This window comes from Phymastichus coffea, unplaced genomic scaffold (genome assembly GCF_024137745.1).
Source record: "Phymastichus coffea isolate CEN01 unplaced genomic scaffold, Cenicafe_Pcof_1.1 PCOF00011, whole genome shotgun sequence".
Taxonomy (NCBI): domain Eukaryota; kingdom Metazoa; phylum Arthropoda; class Insecta; order Hymenoptera; family Eulophidae; genus Phymastichus; species Phymastichus coffea.
In genome coordinates this window covers 2,149,298-2,175,709 of record NW_026706822.1, presented here as the reverse complement: position 1 = coordinate 2,175,709, position 26,412 = coordinate 2,149,298, and the positions used below count along the sequence as shown (strand labels likewise).

Genomic DNA, 26,412 nt, shown 5'->3' with positions numbered 1-26,412 from the left:
TATCGAATCACCGCCACCGTTGTCGACTCGATTGTCGAATCAACATCATCATCAGCGTCGATATCAGCAGCAACAGCCACGGGGAAAGATAATGTCGATTGATTTCAACAACATTCACTCGATTATCGATGTAATCAACGACTTGGCCACGCTGGGCATGTGCCAACTTTAAAAAAAATTTTTTTTAAATGCGTCAACATAACCATTGCCTTTTTTCATTCTTGATGCTATAGCTCGTTTTTTGCGTCAAATTATATTTTTTTTTATTAACGCCAGCAAAAGAAATTGTAAATTTAGCAAAATGAACACCTAGTAGCAACGAGCTACTCTTGCAAGAGAGTTGGTTGTTGCCAGAGATGTTGCTTGCTCGAAAGCTAAAGAGTGAATGATAATACCCACCCACATATAATAATTACTTTTATATAGGCTTTTCTTGCCTCTCCCACTCTTACTTTGTCTTTTAGTGATCTCTTGCGAGCAAACGAAACCATCGCCGAGTTTCGTTTTCGGGCAGAGAGGTCGCGACTCGCCGTTTTGGCGAGTAAAAATTTTGCGCGATTGAGGCACGCATACGCACTAGAGCTGCGTCTTTTTTTTATTGTCGGTTTTTGCATGTTTAATGTTACTAGCGATGATGGCGCTGTTGATGATGCCAAGTTTATTACAAAAAAAATAAAAAAAATTTACTAAACAAAAAAACTTTATCGCAACGTACAACCCATCCAAAATGGAAAAAGATAAAATTATCATTTTTTTTTCCTTTAAACTTGTATGGCTTTAAGAGGCGTCAAATCATACGCATGATTGAGATTCCACACGGTATTGTACATTTTCCACAGCGCCACGTAATTTTGTAGCACGCGTCTACTATTAGCTCGCGATGAACGAAGAACTGTTGTCGCACGGAATTCTGCATGACGCCACCATTCCTTCTTTTCCTTTTTGAAACAATCGTTGAATGAATGAATTTCCAGTTTTACCACCATCGATCCACGTTTCTCTTCCGACTTGTAATGAATGAATTTCTCTCCCGCCTTGAGCGAGATAGTAGACCAAATTGACTCAGTGGTTTCCGTCATAGAGGCTCGTTGCGTATCTTCGTCTATTTCATCGAGTAATTGACTTTCTGCACTCAAGACTTTTTTCGCTATCGATGCTTTCGGAGTCACTACTACTTCTGTCTCGCTCTCCTCGTCTTCTAGAGTTATTTCGATTTTTTCTGTCTCTAATTTTTCTTCGTCTTCTAAAGATATCATAGATTTCTTCTTCATAATCCTTTTCCGCTTCCTGTCGTAATTGCTGTAATCCGAATGTTGATCGTCGCTGTTTTCCGAGGTTCTCTCCAACTCGTCGTCCGATTGAAATGGCACTTTTTGTTTTTTCAAAATTTGTTGTTTGGTCTAGACTTCATCGTCTTCTAAATGATGAGCAGAAGTTAACGTAGAAACGTCGATCGTGACAACTGATTGTTCAAGTCGTACGGGAAATATGCTCTTTCTTAACTAACAAATCTCGTCCAAATTGGAGGCGGGCGAGAGCTCTCTCACTTAATGCCGGTTACGGTCTATTCATGGTTATCGGCTTGATATCTCTCTCTCTCTCTCTCACCCTTTCATTCTGCCACTAAATGTCGCTTGCTTTCTTTGTTGCACTTTTCGGGCCGACTTGGCCATTCCTCGACAGTTATCCGCGCTGAAACAAAAGACATTGTTAGACTCATTCTTATTGTATACCTAACGGTGGTCAGTAAACTTTGCCAAGAGCATAAAGGAGAGAGATACCGAGAAGCAGACTTACTGCCTGCTCTAGTCACAATTGTTTATTGTTGTGATGACGTCATAACTGTTAGCTCCCACTCTAAAATTACTGACAAGTATAAAATGACAATCTTTAGTTATAACCAAAAGAATTTACCAATGATAAAAATATATACTCCTAAATATTTTTTATTTCATATTATTACGAATTTTGAATAGTTTTGTGGATTGACCAATATGTAAAATGTAGAATGTTTCTCTTTTGTTAGTTGATGAATTGCTGTGAATGTAGTCTAATTTGACAGCAATATACGTTACGTTACCTAATCGATTTGAACATTTCTAATAAAATATAGAGCAGATATCTTTTGTAATCTAATATTGTTACAAAGTGTCTTCATCGATTTGAATTTATTTCCGTATTTTCGTCTGAAAATTACTGTTTTTCTAGGAGCTATTTGGAGTAAACAGCAAATAAATTTTGATTGGTGGGAGATTGACTTAGTTTTTCGTATAACTGGAAGAGGAAGAGTTGGAGCAGATGGTTTAGCTTTCTGGTACACAACTACAAAAGGACTAGCTAACGGTACAGTTTTTGGAAGCTCTGATCGGTGGAATGGACTTGGAATTTTTTTTGACTCATTCGACAATGATAATAAGCATAATAATCCTTATATCATGGCAGTTCTGAATGATGGGACAGAATTATTCGATCATACCAAGTAAGGATGAATTAATATAAAATAATACAAATGAAGAATTTAATTCAGTTTTATTTTATATCTTTACTTTATAAAAATCAGCATATGGTTAATTATAGAAAAATCTGAATTAGAAATCCAGACTATAAAATAATAATTACATGAATTCCACGAAATTTTAAACTTATTATTACTTAGAAAAATACTGATATTCTTCCAATACAAGAGAAAAATTTCTTCCCTAAATTTAGTTATTTATTCGATCAGTAAATAGTATGATCGAAATATCACTATTGTATCCGTCCGATATAGAATTTTTAATTTCATGTGACTTAAAAATAATATATTATTTTGTTAAATGTGTGACGTCGGGGTTACTATCTCAGGTACGTCTTAGGCGGACGTAATCTCAGGCGCTCTATTTGGTTTGCGTGCGTACGCTTAAACCGGGACGAGCGATTGGAGAATTAGAGCTTTTCTACTTCGCGTTTCGCGTAAAAATAGTGAAAAATAAACTGGACTACAAGCCTTCCATCAAACACCAGGGTCCAATGGAATCGGGACTTGGATGTGAAAATCCCAAACCTTGCCGGAATTATCACATAAAAAGTATTTTAATTTTTATTTAACGGCGCGACTGTCTTATTGAAAAAGTATCCCAATTCCTGCTGAAATACTTTTTCGAAGACCTATTTCTCACGAGTTTCGATCAGCTACTCTAACAAGAAGAGGAAAAGGAGAGATAGTGAATAAAATTTTGTTTCAACTTACTTTTCTTTTATTTAATTTACTGGTACTGAGAGAAGTCAATCTGGACCTGGCACTTGGTCAATGAGATGCACTTAGAGCCTTGCGAGGAGCGTGAGAGCGCGATTTTCGCTTGCGCACGCCCTTTTAAACCCTGGGGGTGGTTGGGAGGAAAATCCCTCTTTCAGTCCCTCAAAATTTGGGAAGAGTGGAAATGCCAGTGAATTCTAATTGGCCAACCGAGATTTTCCCTCATTTTCTCTTTCGGATTTCGGGCCCTAATTGGTTCGGGGGCGTGGTGAGAATTGGGGGCGCGCGTTCAAGAGTTTGGGCCTTATCCCGCTAGATGACTCTCCAAGTACCATTTTTATTACAGTTTCTCTTATAATTATTAATTTATTTACTATATAAAATTATTACAATTAATTCTTAAAAATAACGCAAGTTCCTTATTATTTAACATATTTTACGCGAAAATCTTTTGATCCTACATGTTTACAATTAGTAACTTAATTAATTAACTCACTTCGTTGTTTAAATAAATTGGAACGAAAAAAGGGTATTATTTAATTGTGGACTATATAACTGATTTGCTAAAATTCGTTCAAGTAACTGTTTTCGACTATTTACCTCATTTTTCTAATTTGTAATTTTAAAACTTTGAGTTATTTTCAATGATTGCGCGGCAACTATGTTTCTAATCAAAAAGTGTGTGGGAGGTTTCAAGAAGCTGCGAAATTTTCCTATCATGCTGTTATTTTCCCGATTCATTTATGTAAAATTAGTTATTAAGGTTTTTTTTTATATAGCAAAAGTTTTGGCTTCTAAAAGTGGAAATCTTTTGGGTGAAATCAAATAACAGGATGCAGGTGGAATTCCGCGGCTCCTTTACTCTTTATCTAAACCTACTCAAAAAAAACTTTACGATCGTTCCAGGTAAACATCGGAAAGCGCGCGATAAAGGGACGACTATTTTCACGTGTCCTCCAGCTGCTTCAGCTGAAGGCTCTCCTTTGCTAGTTTACCGAGTTAAAATTTAAGCTACACAAAAGTACATGAGGGAAAAAAAAATAATTTATTGCTAATAAACGGCCCGACGTTACAAATGAATAATTTTGATAATTGAAATTTTTGTTGTATATTTCTATATTTGAGTATTAAAAAGTACCTCTAGGGTTTGTGACTTTTTTAGTCGTTCTTTGAAAAGTATTATTCAATAATGTCATTACCGTAACCAAAGATGTTTTCCCTCTACAATATTTTAGAAAGTTCCGTTAAATAATATATTATTGAATTTTCTAATTACATAATCAAAAATTATCCATATAATTTCTGAATATTTTTAAAAATAATCAATTTTGAAATTTTATTATAGTAAAAATTTTTTAATCTTTTTTATAGTAATCCATATGACCGTAAGGATAAAAATATGATTTTTCTTTCACCTCTTCACTCGCTTTCTCTTACTACTTCTCGATAGCTCTCAGCTACGTTGAGGCTGACGTAGTCTCAAGTGCCTTCGTTTGCTTTGTGCTCGTTCCGCCTAAACTGGAACAGGCAATATGTGAATTCGAAAGCTTCAGTCACAAAAAGAGATAAGTTTCTACTCTAACCAGGTGTACTGCGTCATACAATGAATCTACAGATCACACGTGGACTTATTGCGCTAATTGCGCTTAGCTTTCCAAATAAAAGAAAAAAAGAAAGATACTCTGTCTTATAGAGTAGTAGCCAGACCTTGTAACCACTACTCGAAGAACTAAATTTTTCAGAAAAAATTTGCACTTTATGAAGAAGAATAGAAGAGAAAAGAAGTAGAAAATTAGTTAATTTATTTGTTATTCACTTTTTATTTCCGAATTATGATTTTGATCAACAGGTTCATTTCTTATGCTTGCTCTGATTGGTCGTCAACAAGATAGAGCCCGCGCGAAGGCTTAAATAACCCTTGAGGATAGTTGGGTGGAAAATCCCTCTTCGCAACCTCAATCTCAAAGAAAGTGAAGTTAGCGGCAAAGGTTTCATTATCCACAAAATTTTTTTTCAATTTTCTTGTTTTTTTTCACATCCTAATTAGTGCGGGACGATGAGACTTTTGTCAAGTTCCCATCCACAATGATTTAAGAAATATAATTTTTAAGGCCTGTTTAAGATTATCTTAATAAATAACGAATTAGAGGGAATTGTTTAATTACTATAAACAAGACGAAATTCTATGAATCCCTAAAATTATTTTACATATTGTAACGAGATGATCGCTGTTTCTTGTATCCGCGATATAACTTTTGCACTTTGCATCAACTGGGCTAACGGGTGTTCTCCTTCTTCTTCGTATGCTGTATATTCCGCGCATATGGATGTGATCAGCTCTGAGCGTAGGGCTGCCCTTCTTGCTAGGTTACTGTGTTGGTTGTCAACTTCGACGAAATCTACTGCAGAGTAGTCGCCCAGCAATCACTTTTGTAATCGCCCGGCTCTAGAGAGCTTATTTCCGTTTTTCTTGAGCTCCAAGTGTTCGAGATACTCGTTTATTTCTTCGTCTTGGAGCGTCAATAGCCAGTCTTCAATTTCTTTATGAGTGCAGTCCATTGTACTTTATTTATTATATCGCGTTTTGTTTATTATTGCTGTGGTTAATTTTCTTTACAAATTACACGCTTCCTTGAAGGACAATGCGAGTGCGAGTGCTATATTCGATGTTTCATAAACAAAAAAATTTCGATTTTCCTAGTCGACGAAAGGCTCAACAAAGGTTATTTAGTATTGCTCTAGCCGAAAAACTCTTTGCTCGCTATTGCGCAATATAATAATCCTGCCTATCAGACGCACTAACTGTTTGTTAGCGCGGCTGTGTTGGTTAGTATCTAAATTAATATAGCGAGCATTTCTCTTCGTAATCACCAATAATCACAGTTAGCAATACTCGAAAAATATATCTACGTTATGACAAAAACGCAACGAAAGAAAACTTTTGATTTGAGTTTATTTTGTTTTGAATGTTGCCGGTGTTAGTATTTTTCCCGGGCCAACGGGTACAATATTGTTGATCTTCGACAACTTTCAAAACTTGTTGGTGTTTACGAGGTGATTCGCTAAGAGTCGTTCGATCGCACTCGCACGCTCTTACAACGAATGTTTACAAATTATCGTCGCGACGGGACTTCGCAAGTTAAATTTTAGAGAAGCGATGTTTACTATGTGGTATTCGCTCAAAGTGTACACAACAACACTTTGATTGCCACCTGAGTCGCTGGTTGACTGAGCGCAAGGTCAATGTTTAGAACCGGCGTTTTAAACAGTCACAAACGCTGTAGGTTCTTTTACGTTGGGCGCCATGTAACGGGGTGATCACTCCGTTTTTATTCCTTAATTCATTCGACGTGAAATCATGTCGGAATGCGTGCGGTGACATCAAAATATTCGAATTTATTAATCGAAGAGCAGGAGGGGACGGGTGTCAGTCAACCAATTTACTACTATCTAGAAATAACAACAGTGAAATTATCGTTTGACTCACATGCGAGTTAGTTTATTATTCTATGCTCTACAAAATACTTGGCCCGTGTGTTTATGTTTACGTTGCGCGCGCGCGACAATAACATGCATCGCCGGATTGTTCGCAGCTCTTTGTTCAAGTTAGCTTACATGCACGCTACCGATTCCTACAGAGTACGAAGGATTAGTAATTAGTTCCGCGCAGTCATATGTAAACAAAGTCTCGATATTAAGCTGGCCAGCTTACCTTTGTATCGGTCGCACTATTAGAGGGGGAAGGAGACTAGTTCGTTTATCAGTCCTTTTGAAGGAGGCGATTCACACTCGGTTTCGCCCTCAATGGCGAAACTTTGTACCCACACACTCGCACATACTCATAACGGTAGCGACGGAAGTACAACTATCGGTTATTGTCTGGATAACTCAGCTGGTTCGCTTCTGCACTCTCGGAAAAACTCGGAAAAACTTGTATTGTTATTATCTGCGGCTGGATGCTCGGATTACTAGTCCTCGACTGGTTCTTTCATATTCGCGCGCGTTCCGTCCCATCTCATACCGAGTTCCCTTTTTCTATTTTCCCCAAGCGGTAGGTGCTACCCTCGCAGGTAGCCGCGTGATTGAGACGGTAGCGCTAACATGACATTTACCGTCACAATATATCAATTTTAAAGTCAAAGCCGTATCGAAACTTGTAATTATTTTATTATGTCGACTTATTATCATATTATTTAGCTATACTTGTATTTATTGAATTAAAATTTTTTAATTATATCATTTTGTATCAAATATTTATACAACATGATTACAAAAGAAATTTTCTAATATTCATAATAACACAGACCGACAGCCAAAAAACCCAGACATTTAACTAAGTGTACCCTAAGGCTTTTAATACAATGAATCTAAATCCGGCGTCAGAATTTGTCCATCATCTTTGGTTCTCGAGATATCATAACCTAAACGTGCCAAAAACACTGTTTTTGGCTATCTTTGAGGTTATGTCACACCTTGGATTAATTTTTTTTCTGAAAACCAGTAATATCACCTTAAAGTGTAACTCCTACTCTTTAACCCATTAAAGCCCACGCTAAGACTGGTTGAGATAGCGACAAACAAACTGTGCTATCTTTTGCATAAGTGAAAAATAAAATATACGTATTTTTTTTTATGTTATTTTCAATTGTTTATAACAAATTATTTAAACAAATTACAAAAAAATTCATAATTATCAAAATCTAAATGCGGGAATCGATTCTGGAGGTGAAATCAAGACGAAAACCTATATAACACTTTTTTGTCAGAATTCAATTTGTTAGTGTAACGTAGGAATAAACAATTGCATGTTGGGGAGAAAAAGTGACCATGTCAAGTCCCAAGCAAAATCTATCTGGAATAGCAAAAAATAAACTGTGCTATCCTTTGCATAAGTGAAAAATAAAATATATATATTTTTTCTTATGTCATTTGCAATTGTTTATAACAAATTATTTAAACAAATTACAAAAAAATTCATAATTTTCAAAATCTGAATGCGGAAATCGATTCGGGGGATAAAATTGAGATGAAAACCTATATAACACTTTTTTGTCAGAGTTCAATTTGATATCTTTATGTAGAAATAAACTATTGACAAATAAGTGTTTTCATTCTCACACATGGTATCTGGAATCATATCAGTATTTTTTACTGATAAATTTTGAGATCTTATACTGTAATTGGATAAGTTTATTTCATTTCGTAAATCCTTCCGTGTTAGAGATCACGTTTGAGTGGCGGGCTAACGGTTGAAAACATTTATACATTGGATCTATTCTTTGAAATAATAATTTCGGAAAACTTTTAGTTTTTATTTTGTTCTAAATTGGTAACGTTACTGATAATGCCGAGACGGAGAATTAGCGATCTACCAAATTTAGTTGAAGATTCTGATAGTGATGAAGGTCAACATATTGATATAGCATTCATTCCTAATGAATATGAAAGTTCAGATGGAGATTCGGACGGTGATCCAAATGAAGATACATTATCAAATGAATTACCATCAGGTTCTTACGAACATGTTAAAAGTACATACACAAGTACTCAGAAATTGTTGGAACCGAATCATAAGTACAGTTGGAAAAATGATGCTTTGAATGATATTTCTCCGCATGTCGAGAGCAACTTCAATATTTCACCTATTTCATCATTGCAATCCAAAAATGCTTTTGAGTTGTTTAAGGTTTTCTTTTCGAAATCAATGAAAAACCATATCATTGAAGCCACTTCTGAAAATCATTTTGATTTATGTATGGATGATCTAGAAAAATTTATTACAATCATAATGATTACTATCTTCAATTCTAGAAAAAGTATTCGTGATTACTGGTCAAAAAAGCGAATACTTCAGTGTCCAGTAATTGCGGAACTTATGTCTAGAAATAATTTCGTTGCCATAAAAAAGAACATACGATTCTATAAACTTCAAGAAACTGATCAAAATGATAAAGTCTGGAAGGTTAGAACTCTGTATGATATGTTTCGTGAGAATTGTATGCAATTTGGTTTCTTTGACTATAATTTATCAATAGATGAGATAATGGTAAAATACTTTGGTAGGTTTGGTATCAAGCAATGTATAAGGAATAAACCCATTAGATTTGGAATAAAAGAATGGGCAGTCTGTTCTTCTGATGGGTATATATATGATCTTGATATTTACACTGGTAAATCAGGAATCGATGAACGAAATCCTTTAGTTGCCGTTGGTTTAGGGTCTAGAGTGGTGATAAAGTTACTTTCGAATTTATTAGAAAAAACACAGAGAGAAGAACTGAAAAAGTATCATATTTATTTTGACAACTTTTTCACAAACCCAGATCTTATGATTCATTTGAAAAAAAATGGTTTATCGGCGACAGGAACTGTTCGGCATAATCGTGTGAAAGTGAAAGTCGAAATGCCAAAAAAAGCTAAAAGAGGATACACTATTTCAATGCATGAAGTGAATTCAAAATTGAATTATATTACAGTTATGGGCTCAAAGCCAGTATCGATTCTCTCTTCGAAATATGGAAATGAACCAAAAGTTGAAATGCAGAGATGGCAGGAATCATCGAAAAAATCTATTCTTTTTCCTCATTGTTTCTCTATGTATAATGAACACATGGGTGGCGTCGATCTACATGATCAACACTGTAATGCTTTGATGCCTACAATTCGAAGTAAGAAATGGACATGGTGCCTTGTATTACGGCTCATCCAAGCATCCTTAGCAAACGCTACAGTGATTTACAATAAGTTACATCCAGACGAAAGAAAAGGTTCCAAAGATATTGTTCAAGAAGTTTGTGAATATTATATTGACAAGTTATCTTCCAAACGTCCCCCCAAACGACAGAAACAGAGTGAAACTTCATCCCAAGAACACGTGATGAAACATGGGAGTCTTAGGAAATGTGGAATTTCAACATGTCGGACAAGAACGGAATGGTATTGTGAGAAATGTTCTATGCCTGTTTGCAAAAGTCATAAAGAAGGACATGGCAATGAACAATAATTCAATCCCACCGATTATATTTACAATAATTCATGCCAATATTGATGGATAAATACAATAATTAGCTTCATTTTATACGATTTTTTGAAACACTCTCAGGAGGCCGAATGTTTCTTCCTTCATTACAATAACTAATTGGCCTCTGACAGAAAAGTGTTATATAGGTTTTCGTCTAAACTTTACCCCCAGAATCGATTTCCGCATTCAGATTTTGAAAATTATAAATTTTTTTATAATTTGTTTAAATAGTTTGTTATAAACAATTGCAAATGACATAAGAAAAAATATATATATTTTATTTTTCACTTATGCAAAGGATAGCACAGTTTATTTTTTGCTATTCCAGATAGATTTTGCTTGGGACTTGATATGGTCACTTTTTCTCCCCAACATGCAATTGTTTATTCCTACGTTACACTAACAAATTGAATTCTGACAAAAAAGTGTTATATAGGTTTTCGTCTTGATTTCACCTCCAGAATCGATTCCCGCATTTAGATTTTGATAATTATGAATTTTTTTGTAATTTGTTTAAATAATTTGTTATAAACAATTGAAAATAACATAAAAAAAAATACGTATATTTTATTTTTCACTTATGCAAAAGATAGCACAGTTTGTTTGTCGCTATCTCAACCAGTCTTAGCGTGGGCTTTAATGGGTTAAAATCCTCTTTTCAGACCTAGAAAATCTTTTCTTTTGAACCGAGATATTGTTATTTGAAGTTTTGTATTTTAGTGATTTCAAGAGCGACTTCAAATACTAGGAATTCTTATTCAATCTTTGTTAAAGCTGAAAAAACTGAACTTGGATGCAAGTGATCCATATATATTCCACTGGCAGATCCTATAACCTGTACGGTAATGACCCTTGACCCTCACAACTCAATTTTCTCGAAATCATTAAAATACAAAAATTTAAGCGATATCTCGGTGAAAAAAAAAGATTTTCCAGGCCTAGAAAAAGTATTTCAAAGGATAAACCAGAAATAATAGACGAATTATGACGCCAGATTTGTATTCAGCGCATCAAAACCCTTCGGGTATAGCTAGTCACGTGTCTGGATTTTTTCCAATTTGAAATGTTGTCGGCCTGTGTAATTAAATCAGTTAGTTACAAAATTCTATTTTAAAACGTCGATATGTTTATTGGTTTTCATTCATTTACGCCGAAACAATAGTTCCAATAAAAAACGCATGATAGGTATCTGAAAATCGTGAATTTTGTCTAAAATTTGGTATAAATTTCAACATTGGAAGAAAAATAAATAATTTTAGATTTCTATCTAATGTTAAATTTTAAGCACTCTGAAAGGTGATAAATAATTATGGATCTATAAGAATATCAGCTGTTTACTATCCTCCAAACCAAACAAGTACAAAAGAAAACTGGACTTATTTTTTCAACGCACTTGGAAATCGCTTTATAATAAGAGGCGATTGTGATGTGAAACATCTGTGGTGGGGATCAAGATTATCAACTCCGACATTCAAAGGCACAGTATGAAATACTAGAAAATAATAACAACATTCCAATATCTACTGGAGGACCAACATACTGGCCTATAGATATAAACAAGTTTCCGGATTTAATTGACTTTGCTATAGTAAAAGGTATAAACAAAAATTATTTTGAAGTATCATCATGCTTAGATTTATCATTGAATCAATCTCCAGTACTAAAGTATTTAATAAAGTAAACAATAACATAAAAATCGACTGGAAAAAATATGCTCTTTTTAAGAAACTCTTAACAAATGCTCTGTAATAAATAGAAATACTTGTAATAGGGGGAATATGTTGTATAAATGGGGAAAATAAGAGTGCAAAATCTCTCGATGCAGAGCTAACCGCCATCTTGTTAAGTACCTATAAGAATACGTGCATTCGCCTTTATGATTATGACTTCGCTCCTACTTCCAGTAATTCCTTAAGTTGAAGTCACCTTAAGTCACCTGATTGGTGATTCTTGTCTTCTGTATTGTGTGTAGCATCTATTATTTAATGCCATAGACAAAATTGGTTTGAATATTTCTGGAAAATGGGTTTATTGTTGAAGAGGGAGTGAAGAATGTTAATTCTTCTTAAAGAATGAATTAATTAAATCCTTTTAATCGGATTAAACTACCTAGTCTTTATAAGGGCTGAAAGATTTTCACTTTCATATAGGTTTACAATATTATCCGGAGAAAAAAAGAAAAGAAAGTAACTTATTACGTGGACTAATACTCGACGCGACTATATAAAGGGTTATCCGACGCATGTACTAAACTATCACGCAGTACTTTTTTTACTGATGACGCGGCTAATGATTGGTGCATAGCCAGAGTTGCAGTTACCGTGATTAGCCGTAACCGAGCGTGCAATCTGAAGTCGCTGGACACTTCTGTCACAAGTTGCCGATGTTGCTGCTGTCGTACCAATCCAACCGCACATTGTGGTTACTTCCGCGTAATGACACAGTAAAAGAATTTTTTTCAATTAAACGGGCACACCAACTGACGGCTCCGATTCAACTGTTCACGCACCTCTTCTATTCAAAACCCCCGCGCGCGTCCTCTCTCTCTCTCGTAATCGTTCGCTCTCGCGCTTCTAGTTTGCCGAATCCCGAACGTATCGATATTTACAATCGATTACCCTTGCATACTACAATAAATAGAAATAAAACACAGCAAATCTCGTTCATTAAAATAAATCAAAAAATCAAAGAAAAGAGATTATTAAGAAAAAGGTATCAAATAGCTGGTTGTGTCAAGATAAAACTAAAGGAAAGAAAGCAACCAAAGACCTAATGAAAATGTTATATGAAGAAAAAAACCCACGAACATAGAATTATTTGAGATCACTGAGTCCTACAGAAGCAACAGATTACTTATTATAGAAAGCTACTAAACGACTTAAAAGACCAATTATATTTTTACAACGACCTATCAGAAAACCTAGTATCTAGGTAACATCGGAAGAAGAATAAGCTAAAACGTTCGCAAATTATCTCAGTACACTATTCAAGCCTCACCAGAGAATAATCACCGAAGAAGAAGAAGAAATCTTACTAGAAGGTTATGACGTCCAAGACAGTACACCAATCAAATCGATTGAAATAAAGAAAGTATTACAAATTATTAATTATATTAAGAATAGAAAATCTCCGGGCTCTGAAAATATCACAGGGAAAATGATTAAAATTTTACCCCCACTTGCAATAAGATATCTAACAATTATTGATTATTTTTAATCCGTGCTTGCGTCTTTGCTTTTTTCTTTCCCAGTGGAATTAGCAGATATTGTTTTAATACCTAAACCCGGTACAGAATCAGAACTGGTATCGTCGTATAAACTGATTAGCCTTTTATCAGCACTCTCTAAATTCTTTGAAAAACTAATTCTAGCTAGAATTAACCCAAAAATACTAAATAGAAAACTTATCCCTGATCATCAATTCGGTTTCATGTGTAACAATTCCACGATTGAGCAAGTATATAGAATAGTATCTGTTGCGAGAAAAGCTATCGAAGATAAATAATACTTCACTGGTATATTCCTGGATGTTGCCTAGGCTTTTGAGAAGGTTGGTATAAAGGGCTATTACACAAGCTCAAGAGATTTTTTCCTCAGCCTCAATACGAATTGTTACAGTCTTATCTATGCAATAGAGTCTACCAAGTTAAAATAAATAAAAATGTATCAAAACATTAGTTAATAAAAGCAGGAGTACCGCAGTGCAGTGTTCTAAGTTTAACACTATATCTGTTATATACCTCGGATCTACTAAAGTCTATTAATATCTTCACAATAAAATATGCAGATGATACAGGAATTTTAACAGTACACCCAGAGGTAACATTAGCAACCAAAACATTACAAGCTACATATAAGATCACCTTCAAAATTAGTTATTTTCCTGGAGAATATTAGTAAATGAAAGCAAATCGATATATACGACATTCACACTTCGAAACGATACCTGTCCTATTAGATTAAACGAGAAATATATTCCGCAAAGCAATCAAGTAAAATATCTAGGTATTCACTTAGATCGAAGGTTTACATATATTCAGTACATATATTCAGTACATATATACAGAACATATATTCAGTAAATGTAAACAGTTTGGTTTAAAATGGAGGAATATGTACTGGCTCATCGGAACAAAATCGGAGCTGACAATTGAAAACAAACTGTTGCTGTATAAAGCTGTATTCAAACCAGTCTGGAAATATAGCATTTAGCTATCGGGTGCTGCTTCTAATTCGAAAATCGAAATCCTGGAAAGATTTCAAACGAAAGTCCTACGTAATATAGTATGGACCCCATGGTTTGTACCGAATGAAATTATCCGAAATAATTTACAGATGCATACAGTCAAAGAAGAAATCGAAAAATTCTACACGAAATATAATTCCAGACTTCAAAACTACCCAAATAAACTTGTCAACAAACTTGTCAAGACATCCATGGCCAACACTAGATTAAAAAATTAATGAATGCGCAAATAAATTACCTTAATTACTTCATTCATACTATAAAAGAAAGACAGTAATACTTACTGGATTATACTGTTGTTTATTATAGATATGTCTAACAGCAATAAAATTTGCTTATTGTCTCTATATGGTATGTGAGACAGATTGTGAATAGCCTTGGAGTAAAAAAATTAAAAAAAATTAATTGATCGATTATACATTGTTCCGTTCTATTGTAATTTACGTTGTATCTATATTTTTTTGAATTTTTCTTTTTTTTTTTAATTTGTCTGAAACCATTATGGGGATAGTGTATTATTAGTGTATTAATTTTCTTGATCTGTTGAGTATTTAGGAGTTGCATGCTTATAGCTTTGTAGATATTATTTTGATTTTTTATGACACTACCTATATCTTGTTAATTTTAAGTCATATGTTATAAGTTAGTTTGTTGTTCAGTATTTTCTGAAAGTGTCCTCATTTTTTTTATTATATTAGTTATTCTTTATGTTATATTTAATTACACAGCACATAAAACTGACAACATACGTATGACCATGTACAAAATGAAGGTAACATTATTACTATTTGACTTCAGCAAGTCCTCCAATACGATATCACCCCTTCTAAGCTCCGTGCCTTTGGATTTTCTGGATCGACTCTACCTCGAGGATCGTACCCAAAAGGTTACCTCTGAAAGAGAGAGAGCTCGGACTGGCGAAAAACAAATCTGGGGGTACCACAATGCTCGGTGTTGGGACCGCTTTTATTTTGCCTATATGTTGTAACGGGCTGTTTTGCACTTTCCTTTATTTTTTAGTCAGAGTAGATGATCGGTAAAAATAATGGATGGTCAGCGCAACTTGGTACGATATTTAATATGCGGCGGCAACGAATCCATATGTCCCGGCGAATGAAACACGCGACGAATTATCCACATGATCCCCAATTTTCGACGGCGAGCAAAACTTAACTATCTTAATTCTAAGCTTCTCTTACGCTCGAGTTAGTCGAAAAAAATGGTGGTTGGTCAGCGAGATTCGGTCAGGAGTATCCCATTCTCAGCGGCGACGGATCCACACGTTAAGGCGGAATCGCGAACATGACAAATTACGCGCGGCAAACTTAATTTTCACTAATACAAGCGGCCCTTTACCTACTTACATATTTCAAGTCTAACGATCTACTCGACGCTCAAATAACTCAATTCTCGGTTCGTAGCAGGATCTGCGTGCACCTGAGTTCACGATCAGTGACAAAATGGATGAGCACCGACTCTTCATGGTCAAAGATCCCTTACTTCTCCTCTTTCCGAGAAAAAATCATTTTATTCGCCGATTTGCTAATTCGGATATCTGTAACACCCTCCGAATATTCCCGTCATTGGTCAATATGTAAATTAGAGAAGGCCCTCATTTTATCTCCTACCTCATCGCTATTCACCCTCTCTCATCTCCACTAAGTCGGTCAGCATTGATTGATGAGAAAGATTTACACCTACTCCTATTTATTTTTCGGTGCGGACAGAAATCAAATTTTATTCTAATTCGCTTATTGGTCGTCACCGGCGAGTTTCGTCAGAAGTTTGAATTTCATCAGTTAATTATGTCGATTTAATTTAACTGACTACTTGTCACTTATGGTCGATTATGAGTATGCCTATGGAATTGTAGTGGTCACGTACATGTATTTCCAATTTTCTGTTTGAACGTTACAGATAAAATAAATCGCATCCTTAGTATCGCTAGGTATTTTGCTATATTTCATTTCACTAATTTCCATAATAATCATAGGTTAATTTTCATTTTCGTAGCGCCCTCATCATCGAGTTTGCGTTCGAATTAGTATTTGCATTTAAATTCTGTCTCGCTCGCTCTTGTTTAGTCTGTCCCGCTCACTCTTGTTTAGTCTGTCTCGCTCGCTCCCGCTCAGTCCGTCTCACTTGCTCCCGCTCAGTCTGATTCGCTAGCTCTCACTCAGTCTGTCTCAGCGCCTAAAAATGGCCACTTTCGCTTTGGCGAGTAAACGTTTGGCGTTTGCTTCGTTTTTGGTCTTTAAAGCGCCTTCTGGAGTATTCCCCCTCGGTCGTATGTCGCGTGTGTACATCCTGATGTTTGCCAGTGGTTAATAGCAGTATGTGTGGCGCTCTCTTTTTGTCGTCGTGCGCTTCATTTTTCTCTCATCGGTCGGATCGCGCTGTTCTATGTGTTGCATCGTTTTCCCAAGAGTGGGTGGGCGAATTTGAAAATAAAGTAGGGTCTCTATTAGGGCGCGAGAAGAGTAGTTTTATTCGGCTGGTTACGGGGTGGTAAGAGACGGGGCTTATCTGACGTGTTGCAAGTAGTGCAACACTTTCAGGCAAAGCCTTGTAATGCACTGAATTACACACGTAATGATTTCTTCAACAAAAATCTAGAATATTATTTAGCCAAATAATTTAATTATATTTATGTTTTGTACAGGTTGCTAACTCTAAGCTTTGACTTAGGAAATCTTTATGCACAGAAATTCTTATCTAGTTATATTTTTAGTTATTGATATTACGTGCATGTGATTATACTGTGACTGTTGTTTGAGAAATTTTTTTTTGCAGAATCGGCAAAAAAAAATGCTCACAGCTGGTAACAGCGAGCTCGTATGGTCACGTCTGAGCAATGTTTGAGCATGTTTCAACGTAATCCAAAGGAGTTTTTGTGACGCTATGTTACTGTTGATGAAACTTGGAATCATTATTATACACCAGAAACAAAAAAATCAATAAAAAATGTGGACTAGGTCAGATGAATCTGTGCCAAAAAAAGCGAAAAAGGTCTGATTAGGCGAAAAAGTTAAGGCTACAATTTTTGGGACTCAAACGGTATATTATTAATCGATTACCTATAAAGTGGAAAAACTATTACAGAATATTATGCCTCATTATTAGATTAATTTCATGCCATACTAAAGGAAAACCAACCCAATCTGGCGAAAAGAAAAGTTCTTTTTTACCACAAAGCACCATCTCACATGACTTCTATTGCTACGGCCAAATTATTTGATTTATGTTTTAAAATACTTCCTCATTCTCTTTATTATCTAGATTATAAGGATATATTTTTTAAATTGTAAGCCTACATATATATATATATATATATATATATATATATAGCCCCGTTCCGATTATTTTTTGTTCCCCGACATAAAAGTTTGGCTTGTGGGAAAAATATTTTCATGCAACGAAGAAGTAATTGCTGCGATAAATGAGCATTTTCAGAAGTTGGATAAAAATTACTTTTCAAACGGCATAAAAAAGCTTGAGCATGCTATAATGAATGTATAGAGTTAAAAAGTGACTATATTGAAAAATAAATTGCAATTGTTTAAATAAATATTGTTTTTTTATTTCAAGTCATGGACTTTTTGAACGACTCTCATATATCTCTCTTTGAAATTCCATTGAGTTTGATCAAGTATCTTGTATTTCATTAAGATACGGCAATTTGAGAAATTTTCTTAATCACTGATTTACTCAAGTGCAATCGAAAAAGTAAACTATAAATTATTTTTTAAAGTTTTTTTTTGTAATTGTTCATTTTAAAGAAAATGATATAAATTATGATAAAAATAACCTTCAAGTACACAAAATCGAAGCCTCCAAGCGTCAAGGTCAGAAATCCAAGTCTACCATCTCTAAACTCATATATCCCAGGCTTAAAAACTTTAAACTTACCAACCTTAAGCAAACAATATATTATCACGTCTTCAATTTAAACATAAGTAATAATATAAATGAAACTGTTACATTGTCTCAACTGCCTGATTTAACTTCAAGGATTTATCGATTAAAGTTTATAGGCTTAAAGAATATGGGCTTGGAATTTGTGTTAATGAATTGTGATCTTGCAGTTAATGGGCTCAGGCATGGTCGACGTAGGCTAGGTAGGTTTCCGGTAAGACTAGAATTTGTAGGTTTATATTTTGCAAGTTTAAAGTCTGTGAGTTTGTTCAAAAAGCTCATTTTATCTTTGATTAATGTTCTATGAGGGTGGGTCAATAAGTCTTTAGAAAAAGTTAGAAAAATAATTGGTTTTGGTAGATTTTTTTTTTATTTTTCAACCTAATCTCCTTTTAGCCCAATATACTTTTTAAGTCTCCTTCAAGTTTTTTAAGTCATCAGAAAAAAATAATTTTGGAAGTTCCTCAAAATAGCCATTTGTCTGTATTATGACCTCCTCGTTCGAGATAAATCTTTGTCCGGCAAGCCACTTTTTTAGGTTTGGGAATAGAAATAAGTCATTAGGGGCCAAATCTGGTGAATACGATGGATAGTCTACTAATTCTTAACTTAACTTCAATTCCTTAATTTTAGTCATTGAAACTAATCAAATGTGCACTCGTGAATTGCCTTGATGAAACAGAATTTTTTTTGTTCAAATGAAGACGTTTTTCCTTAATTATTTTCTCACTTAACTGATCTAATAACGATTCTCTGATGATTTTTTATCCTTTTTCTAAATAGTCGATCAAAATAATCCTAAAAAACAGTGACCATAACCTTGCCAACCGATTTCATTGTCTTCGCCTTCTTTCGAGCTGGTTGACCTTTCACAATTCACTGTTTTAACTGTTCCTTCGTCTCAGGAGTGTAGTGGTGTATCCACGTTTCATCTACAGTAATGAATCAATGCAGAAAGTCTTCCGGATTACGGTAGATGCGTGTCAAGAAAGCCTCAGCGGTCATTACTAGACTGCGTCTGTTCTCGACTGAGAGCAAACGAGGCACCCATCTTTTCGAAATTTTTCTCATGTCCAATTTCTCGTGCAAAATCGGAATGACTGTACCTTTTAAAACCTCTGTGGCCTCAACTATTTCGCGGAATTTAATTCTTCTGTCATTCAACATGATGTCGTGGATTTTATTGATCATTTTCGGAGTGCTCACGTCTACACGACGGTCAGAACCGTCCGAAACCGTTGCCTTCATGTAAATTCGTCAAAGTAATATACGGATTGTTTTCTAAAAATTCTTTGGCGTTTTGAAGTTATCTAAATTTTCTTTATTTCAATGATTGATATGGTTTTGTCATGCAGTTTCTAAAACTTTAACTGTTCCTTTGCGAGAAAAATTTTTTCTGTCATTACCACGATCAAAATCAGAATCTAACAAATTTTCCAAATTGTTTATAGTAGTAATAATTTAGATTGACTAAGTTTTGGCCTGAGTAAATCTCGAAAAGTACAAAGAGATATAGAACATTTATACTAAAGAGGTGCAAAATTACAATACGAAGTCATCGGTATGTTGTAACTAAAATATTCCGAAAATTCAATAAAAAAAGTAGAATGTCTCACAGAAAATCAGAATAGGAACAAAAGTTTCAAATGTATTATTAAAAAAGGATACAAACAAATAATAATGTCCTTGTGAAGAATATAATTTTTGACAAGGACATTATTGTGAAGAATATAATTCTTCACAAAGAAAATTTTTTACAAAATTTACGTAAAAAGTAGTTATAGTTATATTTATAAGTTTTTGTTTATAAGTTTATTTTTTATGATAGCTTGCGTATAGATACCACCTATATGTACCTCTGAAAGTCGTTGCAGGCTATTAATATCTTCAATCTATTAATAGCAAATAAACTTAATAAACATAAACACATAAACATTGTTTAGTTAATCATTTCAGTAACTGTGCCTTTAGAGGCTAAGCGATACTTTTTACCAGTTATTATGGCAAAAATATGTATGATGGTATTGGTGAACGTTTGAAAATGTTTGATTTAAGCGTTAGCATACAAGGTAAAATAATATGTAATTCATTGTGGGTATATGAATGGGAATTGTAAGATTATGTCTAATACTAATTTCTTCCATGATAACAAACAAGATTATAAAGCTACTGAAAAAAAAATTAATGAGCAAATTTAAAAGAAACAAGACTTTTACCGATATACAATCATTTTACAATATGGTTCCTATGAATGACAATAACAGAACAGAAGTTAAAATAAGAAATATTACAAAATACCATCTTTGAAAATAGAACTAATTTTTATTAATGATTTAAAATACAGCAAGATATCCAACATCTATAGCAATATAAAAACGTACTTTCCACCCGTCCACTAATGAATATGCGATGATCATACCCGATTCAACGCAGAGAAAAAGCTATAACGAGTGTGAATGTTACTCGTTATGTCTCTCTCTTCCATATTCTAATTTATTATTATAAGCCCAATGTATATAACATGTCATTTTAATTTCAGTGGGCTGAAGCAAGGTAGGTAAGAGAGAGAGAGAGCGAGAGAGAGAGAGTAGGACCGAGAGAAAGAGACGGTTCGACTATCGAACGCGCGGACCGCGAGGAGGGCGCTTGATTTTTTTGGCACAGTAGATTCGGCGATGGATCTTCAACGCGAGCACACGTGTTTAGCTGACGATTCAATACTCGTGCCTTGAGTCTGTAAATCCTGGACAGCGTGATTTAGGGTGTGCAGCGTGAGAGTTTTTTTTTGAGCTGAATAATCGTGCGAGTGTGGAGTGTGTGAGTGACGGCCTCCTGCCACCGGCGCCAGCCCATTCGGTCTTATAGTTTAATTGCAGTTTGTAATTTGAGCGCCTACTGCAAGCCGATCTTCAAGGGGCAGCAACTTGTAAGTACTGCTGCGTACCTTACTCTCTCTCCCAATTCAACTTCTTGCTTTTTCTCTCTCACCTTTTACTTCGCCGCTCTTATATTATTTTTGTTAACATTTATCTGTTATTCTAATAAATAACACGCTTGTTTTCTCAACACGCGTTCGCTTATTCCGTCTTTCCGCCCATCACCTCGACCTTTTAATCTCGTGGTTAGGCGTGCGAGTCTTACGCCGCGATCTGGCATTGGAGCCACGACACCCCGACAACACCTGATGAGCCGAGCTGTTCCTGCCTAACCGAGCCTGGATTCCTTACTTGCAGTATCCGCATATCCTCTTATATCAACTTTTATGTCAATGGGACTGTTCCCCGTTACATAATTTGGCGTCCAACGTTTAAGAGGACGGAACCCATCGTCGAGGCATAGACTCACAGGTTAGGCTACAAGTGTTGAATAACATAAACAACCTTCGCTTAAGCGTCGGCTGAAAATTTGATTTCGAGCGGATTCCAGGAAACGAGCGCACGTCGATACCAGTGTTTACTTCGTGAACTCAAGTGCGCGCGCGAAGTAAACAAAGGACAACTTTCACAGCTTCTCAATTCAGTATTGCAGCGAACTAATATATTAAACGTAACGCTATTTATTTCCGTCGACTCTTTTCTTTATTAAAACGTTGAAGGCATGTATATGTATATACATGTATTAATATATACATATACTCATATTATTTAGTGTGTATATGTCAGCGCAAAGAGTTTGCTTTGTCTTAGGTATATTTAAGGCTTACCTCTCACAAACGTCGATTAGTAAACAAAACAACTATTGCAATAAAACCGCAAGTTTTTCGCTGTTTACATCCCGTATAAGCGATAGTAAGCATCTGCTAGCGTGCGCATAACAGTGTTATTGTTTTCTTTTTTTTTCTTTCGCTTCTTCTCTCGTATATATATATACGAGGTATGATCAAAAAGTAAGGTGAATTTTTATTTTTCTCAAAAAATATTTATTTATTCATCAATTTTTATTTTATCTCCTTCAAAGTAATCCCCCTCGGATATAATGCACTTGTGCCAACGCTTTTTCCAATCCTCAAAGCATTTCAAAAAATCATTTTTTGTGATCTTGTTTAGTTCATCCTTCGATGCCGTCTTTATCTCCTCAATCGTTGCAAAACGCCGTCCTTTCATGGGCCTCTTCAGTTTTGAGAACAAGAAGAAGTCACAGGGGGCCAGATCTGGGGAATACGGTGCCTGTGGCATCGTTACTGTGTTGGTTTTAGCCAAAAATTCGCGCACAAGCAACGATGTATGAGCAGGGGCGTTATCATGGTGCAAAAGCCAATTTTTATTTTTCCACAAATTCGGACGTTTCTGGCAGATTGTTTCGCGCAAATTGCGCATAACTTGCAGGTAATATTCCTTATTTATTGTTCTACCCTGTGGCAAGAACTCATGATGTACCACGCCCCTGCAGTCAAAGAAAACTGTAAGCAAAACCTTTACATTTGATCGAACTTGGCGTGCTTTTTTTGATCTTGGTGATCCAGAATGCCTCCACTGGGACGATTGAGTCTTAGTCTCGACGTCATAACCGTATACCCATGTTTCGTCACCTGTTATAACCCTGTTGAGTAAATCTGGATCATCGTTGACGTCATTCAGTAGCTCTTGGGCGATGCTCATGCGACGTTCCTTTTGGTCGAAATTGAGCAATTTCGGAACAAACTTCGCTGACACACGTCTCATGTCTAAAACACTCGTCAAAATTGATTGGCACGACCCAAATGAGATGCCAATATCATCAGCAATTTCTCTAATGGTAATTCGACGATTTCCCAACACTATTTTCTTCACTTCTTCAACATTCTCATCAGTTGTTGATGTGCTGGGGCGTCCAGAACGAGGTTCGTCGTCGGTGTCTTCTCGGCCTTCTTGGAAGAGTTTATACCACTTGTAAACATTTTTTTGGCTTAAAGTAGACTCACCGTATGCCACTTTCAGCATTTCAAGTGTTTTGGAACATTTGATTCCATTTTTCACACAAAATTTAATGCAAACTCTTTGATCTATGTTTTTAGACAGCAGCAAATCGTGGAGCACGCAAAACACTTCTAATCTTGATGCCTCTCACAAACAAACCAAACATACTACAAAGCTGAAATTTGGAACGTATGTTCTAGACGAGTGTACCGACATAACCAAATAAAAAAGTCGAAGATCGAACGGACGTAGCCCGCTAAATTTCAAAGTTCACCTTACTTTTTGATTACACCTCGTATAGTAAGTCGCGCAAGTTTAAAAGAAACTTGTAGGCGGAGGCTCTCCTTCGCACCCAGAGCGCAGATGAATCAATACGCGACTACCTATCAGCTCTCAATACCATTTTTAGTCGTTTTGAAATGCCCTGGAGTACGCGCGACCAGGTAATCTTAGCCATTGACAATATGTTGCCTAAATTCAAGAAAAGGCTGAAAAAGGACCAGGATACCTTTACCACGCTACAGCAGTTGCTTGAGAAGGTCCTGGAAGTCGAATCCTACGAGTCTGACGAGCAGTGGAAGCCTCCGCCTACTTCATGCTACCCGAAGCTGCCTACAGGTCTAAAACTAAGGCTGTGAAGCCCAAGATGGCGGTAGCATCAAAGACAGAAAGGACTATTCCTACCGACGAAGCTGCATTAGAGAAAGCCTTCCAGAATTTCTTCGACAAGAAATGGAAGGACCTGACAGCCGTCAAAGCTAAGAGTTTGTCCCCCGCTGAAGGCGGCAGAGGCCAGACGACCCTGTCGGCCTAAGATGTAGCCAGCGGTGGCGACTCAAGAGCAGTCTCGCGAACCTCACGCTGGTCTAACAATAATAGAGGCCGCGGAGGTAAGCCGAAGAGAGGTCGAGGAGTAAATAGCGCCCGGGCGATTACTTCGAAGTCCGACAAGAATAAGGACAAAGAGCTTGGCCCGGACATAGGCAAAGTCCTATGTTGGAACTGTAGCTGTCCTGGTTACACCAGGACCCGCTGCCTCGAATGCTCCAAGACTACTAAGTCGGAAAACGAGTTGTGCAGCCTGTAGAGGAGGTCTGTCGAGAGACTGAACTGGTCGGTCTCCATGCTTGGTGGAGCATAACAACAAAAGAATTTGACATTTGCCAGTTTTGCCCGGACAAAACCATTTTATCTGCTGTCAACCTTGTTCTGAAACGAGATGTTCCCGTAGAAACAGATGGCCGCTTTTCCAATTGCGACATCAGTCCACGCCTGATTGTCTGGTATCCTATAGGGATCCGAGATAATTGCTATCTCAGCTCTTCACTTCCTTGCTGTTTTAACAAGTAAGCTTTTAGCTGCATCACAGTGATTTAGGTTGTGTTGTAGCATTTTCATCTTTCTACACGACTTTCCTCCTGATATCCTCTTGATAGACTGCACACTTATAGCTTCCAGCTCTATGCTTGCAGTGCTCGTCTTCTTTCATCTCTCTACACAAAGCGCAGAATGCCTCTTTCATATACTCTGCTATTTTGTATCCCGATTATCCGCATTTTATGCAGAATTTCGATCGATCCATATCACCCCTGCATTACTTAGCAATGTATGCTGTGTTGCAGCACTTGTAGTATTTGAAGTATTGTAGTATTTTTTTAGACTATTCATCTCTCTCGCTCTGCAATTTATAAAGCCTATCCTGATTAGGCCTCTGTCTCCTATTATCTTACGAGCGATCATGACTAACAATCTAATATAGGTAATTTGGGTCTCCTCATATGCTGTACGCATCGACTTTATCGCCTCGTTCTTAATTTCACATCTTGACTAACGGCTTTTTATAGTGCGTCACTTACGCGCGCTTATCTTAATTCGATCTTTCACCTATCCTATCGATCCTTTAATTTCGCGTCTAAGCGTGCGTGTCTAGCGCCCTAACCTGGTATTGGAGCCACGACGCCCCGACAACACCTGGTGGACGGGAGTCCCCAGCTAGATACAAGCCGAGCCGTTCAAACCTAACCGAGCCCGAATTCGTTTGTTTCCGTCTTCTATCATTAATTTTTATGTTAACGAGATAGTTTCCCGTTACAACATTCATAGAAATAATTTACATGAAATTTCAAATAAAAACGATACATGCTCTGAATAGGTCACTAAATGCAATACAAAAATTACATACCCTTTTATACGATCATTTTATTTAATATGGCAAAATTAGTGATGAAATTTGCATAGAAATTAAATTGAAAAAATCGAAACAGTCTTATATTTTGAGAGCCTCAATGTCAAATGCGACAAAGCTGTCAAGGCAACATTTTCCTTGTTTGAAATGCTCTATATGGTAATATTAATGCCAAATTGCTCCGCTTTACCGTCTCTTACAAATAGAGGGAGGTCGGGTTTATCTAGCCGGTCGGATTTACCCCATCTGACCCTATATGAAGCATGTTTTTGATATATTTATTCACGTAAAATTTAATTGTTAGATTGAGCAAAATCCTTATCTCATAAAATTTTACGTAGAAAAATATAACAAAATCTCAAAAAAATTGAAGACATTGATTTGTTTTGCTTGTTAAATATTTGTGGAATAAGTCTAACAATTTATTGCATGGGTATTTTTAATTCTGATGCTAAGCACGAGATAAATGGTAATTTTGAATAATAATCAATTATTTTATTATCCGTAGCTGAAAGCTGTGTCGATATGTTTACCGTTTAAAAATTGATCATCACTTATTTATAATGAAATAATAATAATAATTGTTTTTATTGAAAATTATACTTATATTCTACTCAACATTATCAACACTACGCTGTTTTACAAACAGGAAAATTTTCTAGAAAGTTTCTATGAAATATGTAATAAAATATAGTTGTAATGGTATATTAATATAAAATATTAAAAATATCTATTAAAAATTCTTACCTCTTTTTTTCATTTCTTTAACAGATTGAGTATCTGAACTTATTTCTGCTATATTAAAGATTACATAGTTGTTTTATAGCATGGGTCGCTATATTTACTCATATTTATATTAGTTTTCGTTTTGTACATAGGATTTCTACAAAATATAAAGTATGATTTAAGCTTTGAT

General features: G+C 35.7%; 1 protein-coding gene across 1 annotated transcript in view; it reads left to right on the top strand.

Annotated features, from left to right (window-relative positions):
- LOC131672130 (protein ERGIC-53) overlaps nucleotides 1–26,412 on the top strand; it is a 558,437-nt gene that overhangs the window by 158,128 nt on the left and 373,897 nt on the right. Inside the window, exon 3 of the mRNA XM_058949141.1 lies at nucleotides 2,209–2,479. Within this exon, the coding sequence (XP_058805124.1) occupies nucleotides 2,209–2,479 (271 nt within the window). The remainder of the gene's footprint in view (nucleotides 1–2,208; nucleotides 2,480–26,412) is intronic.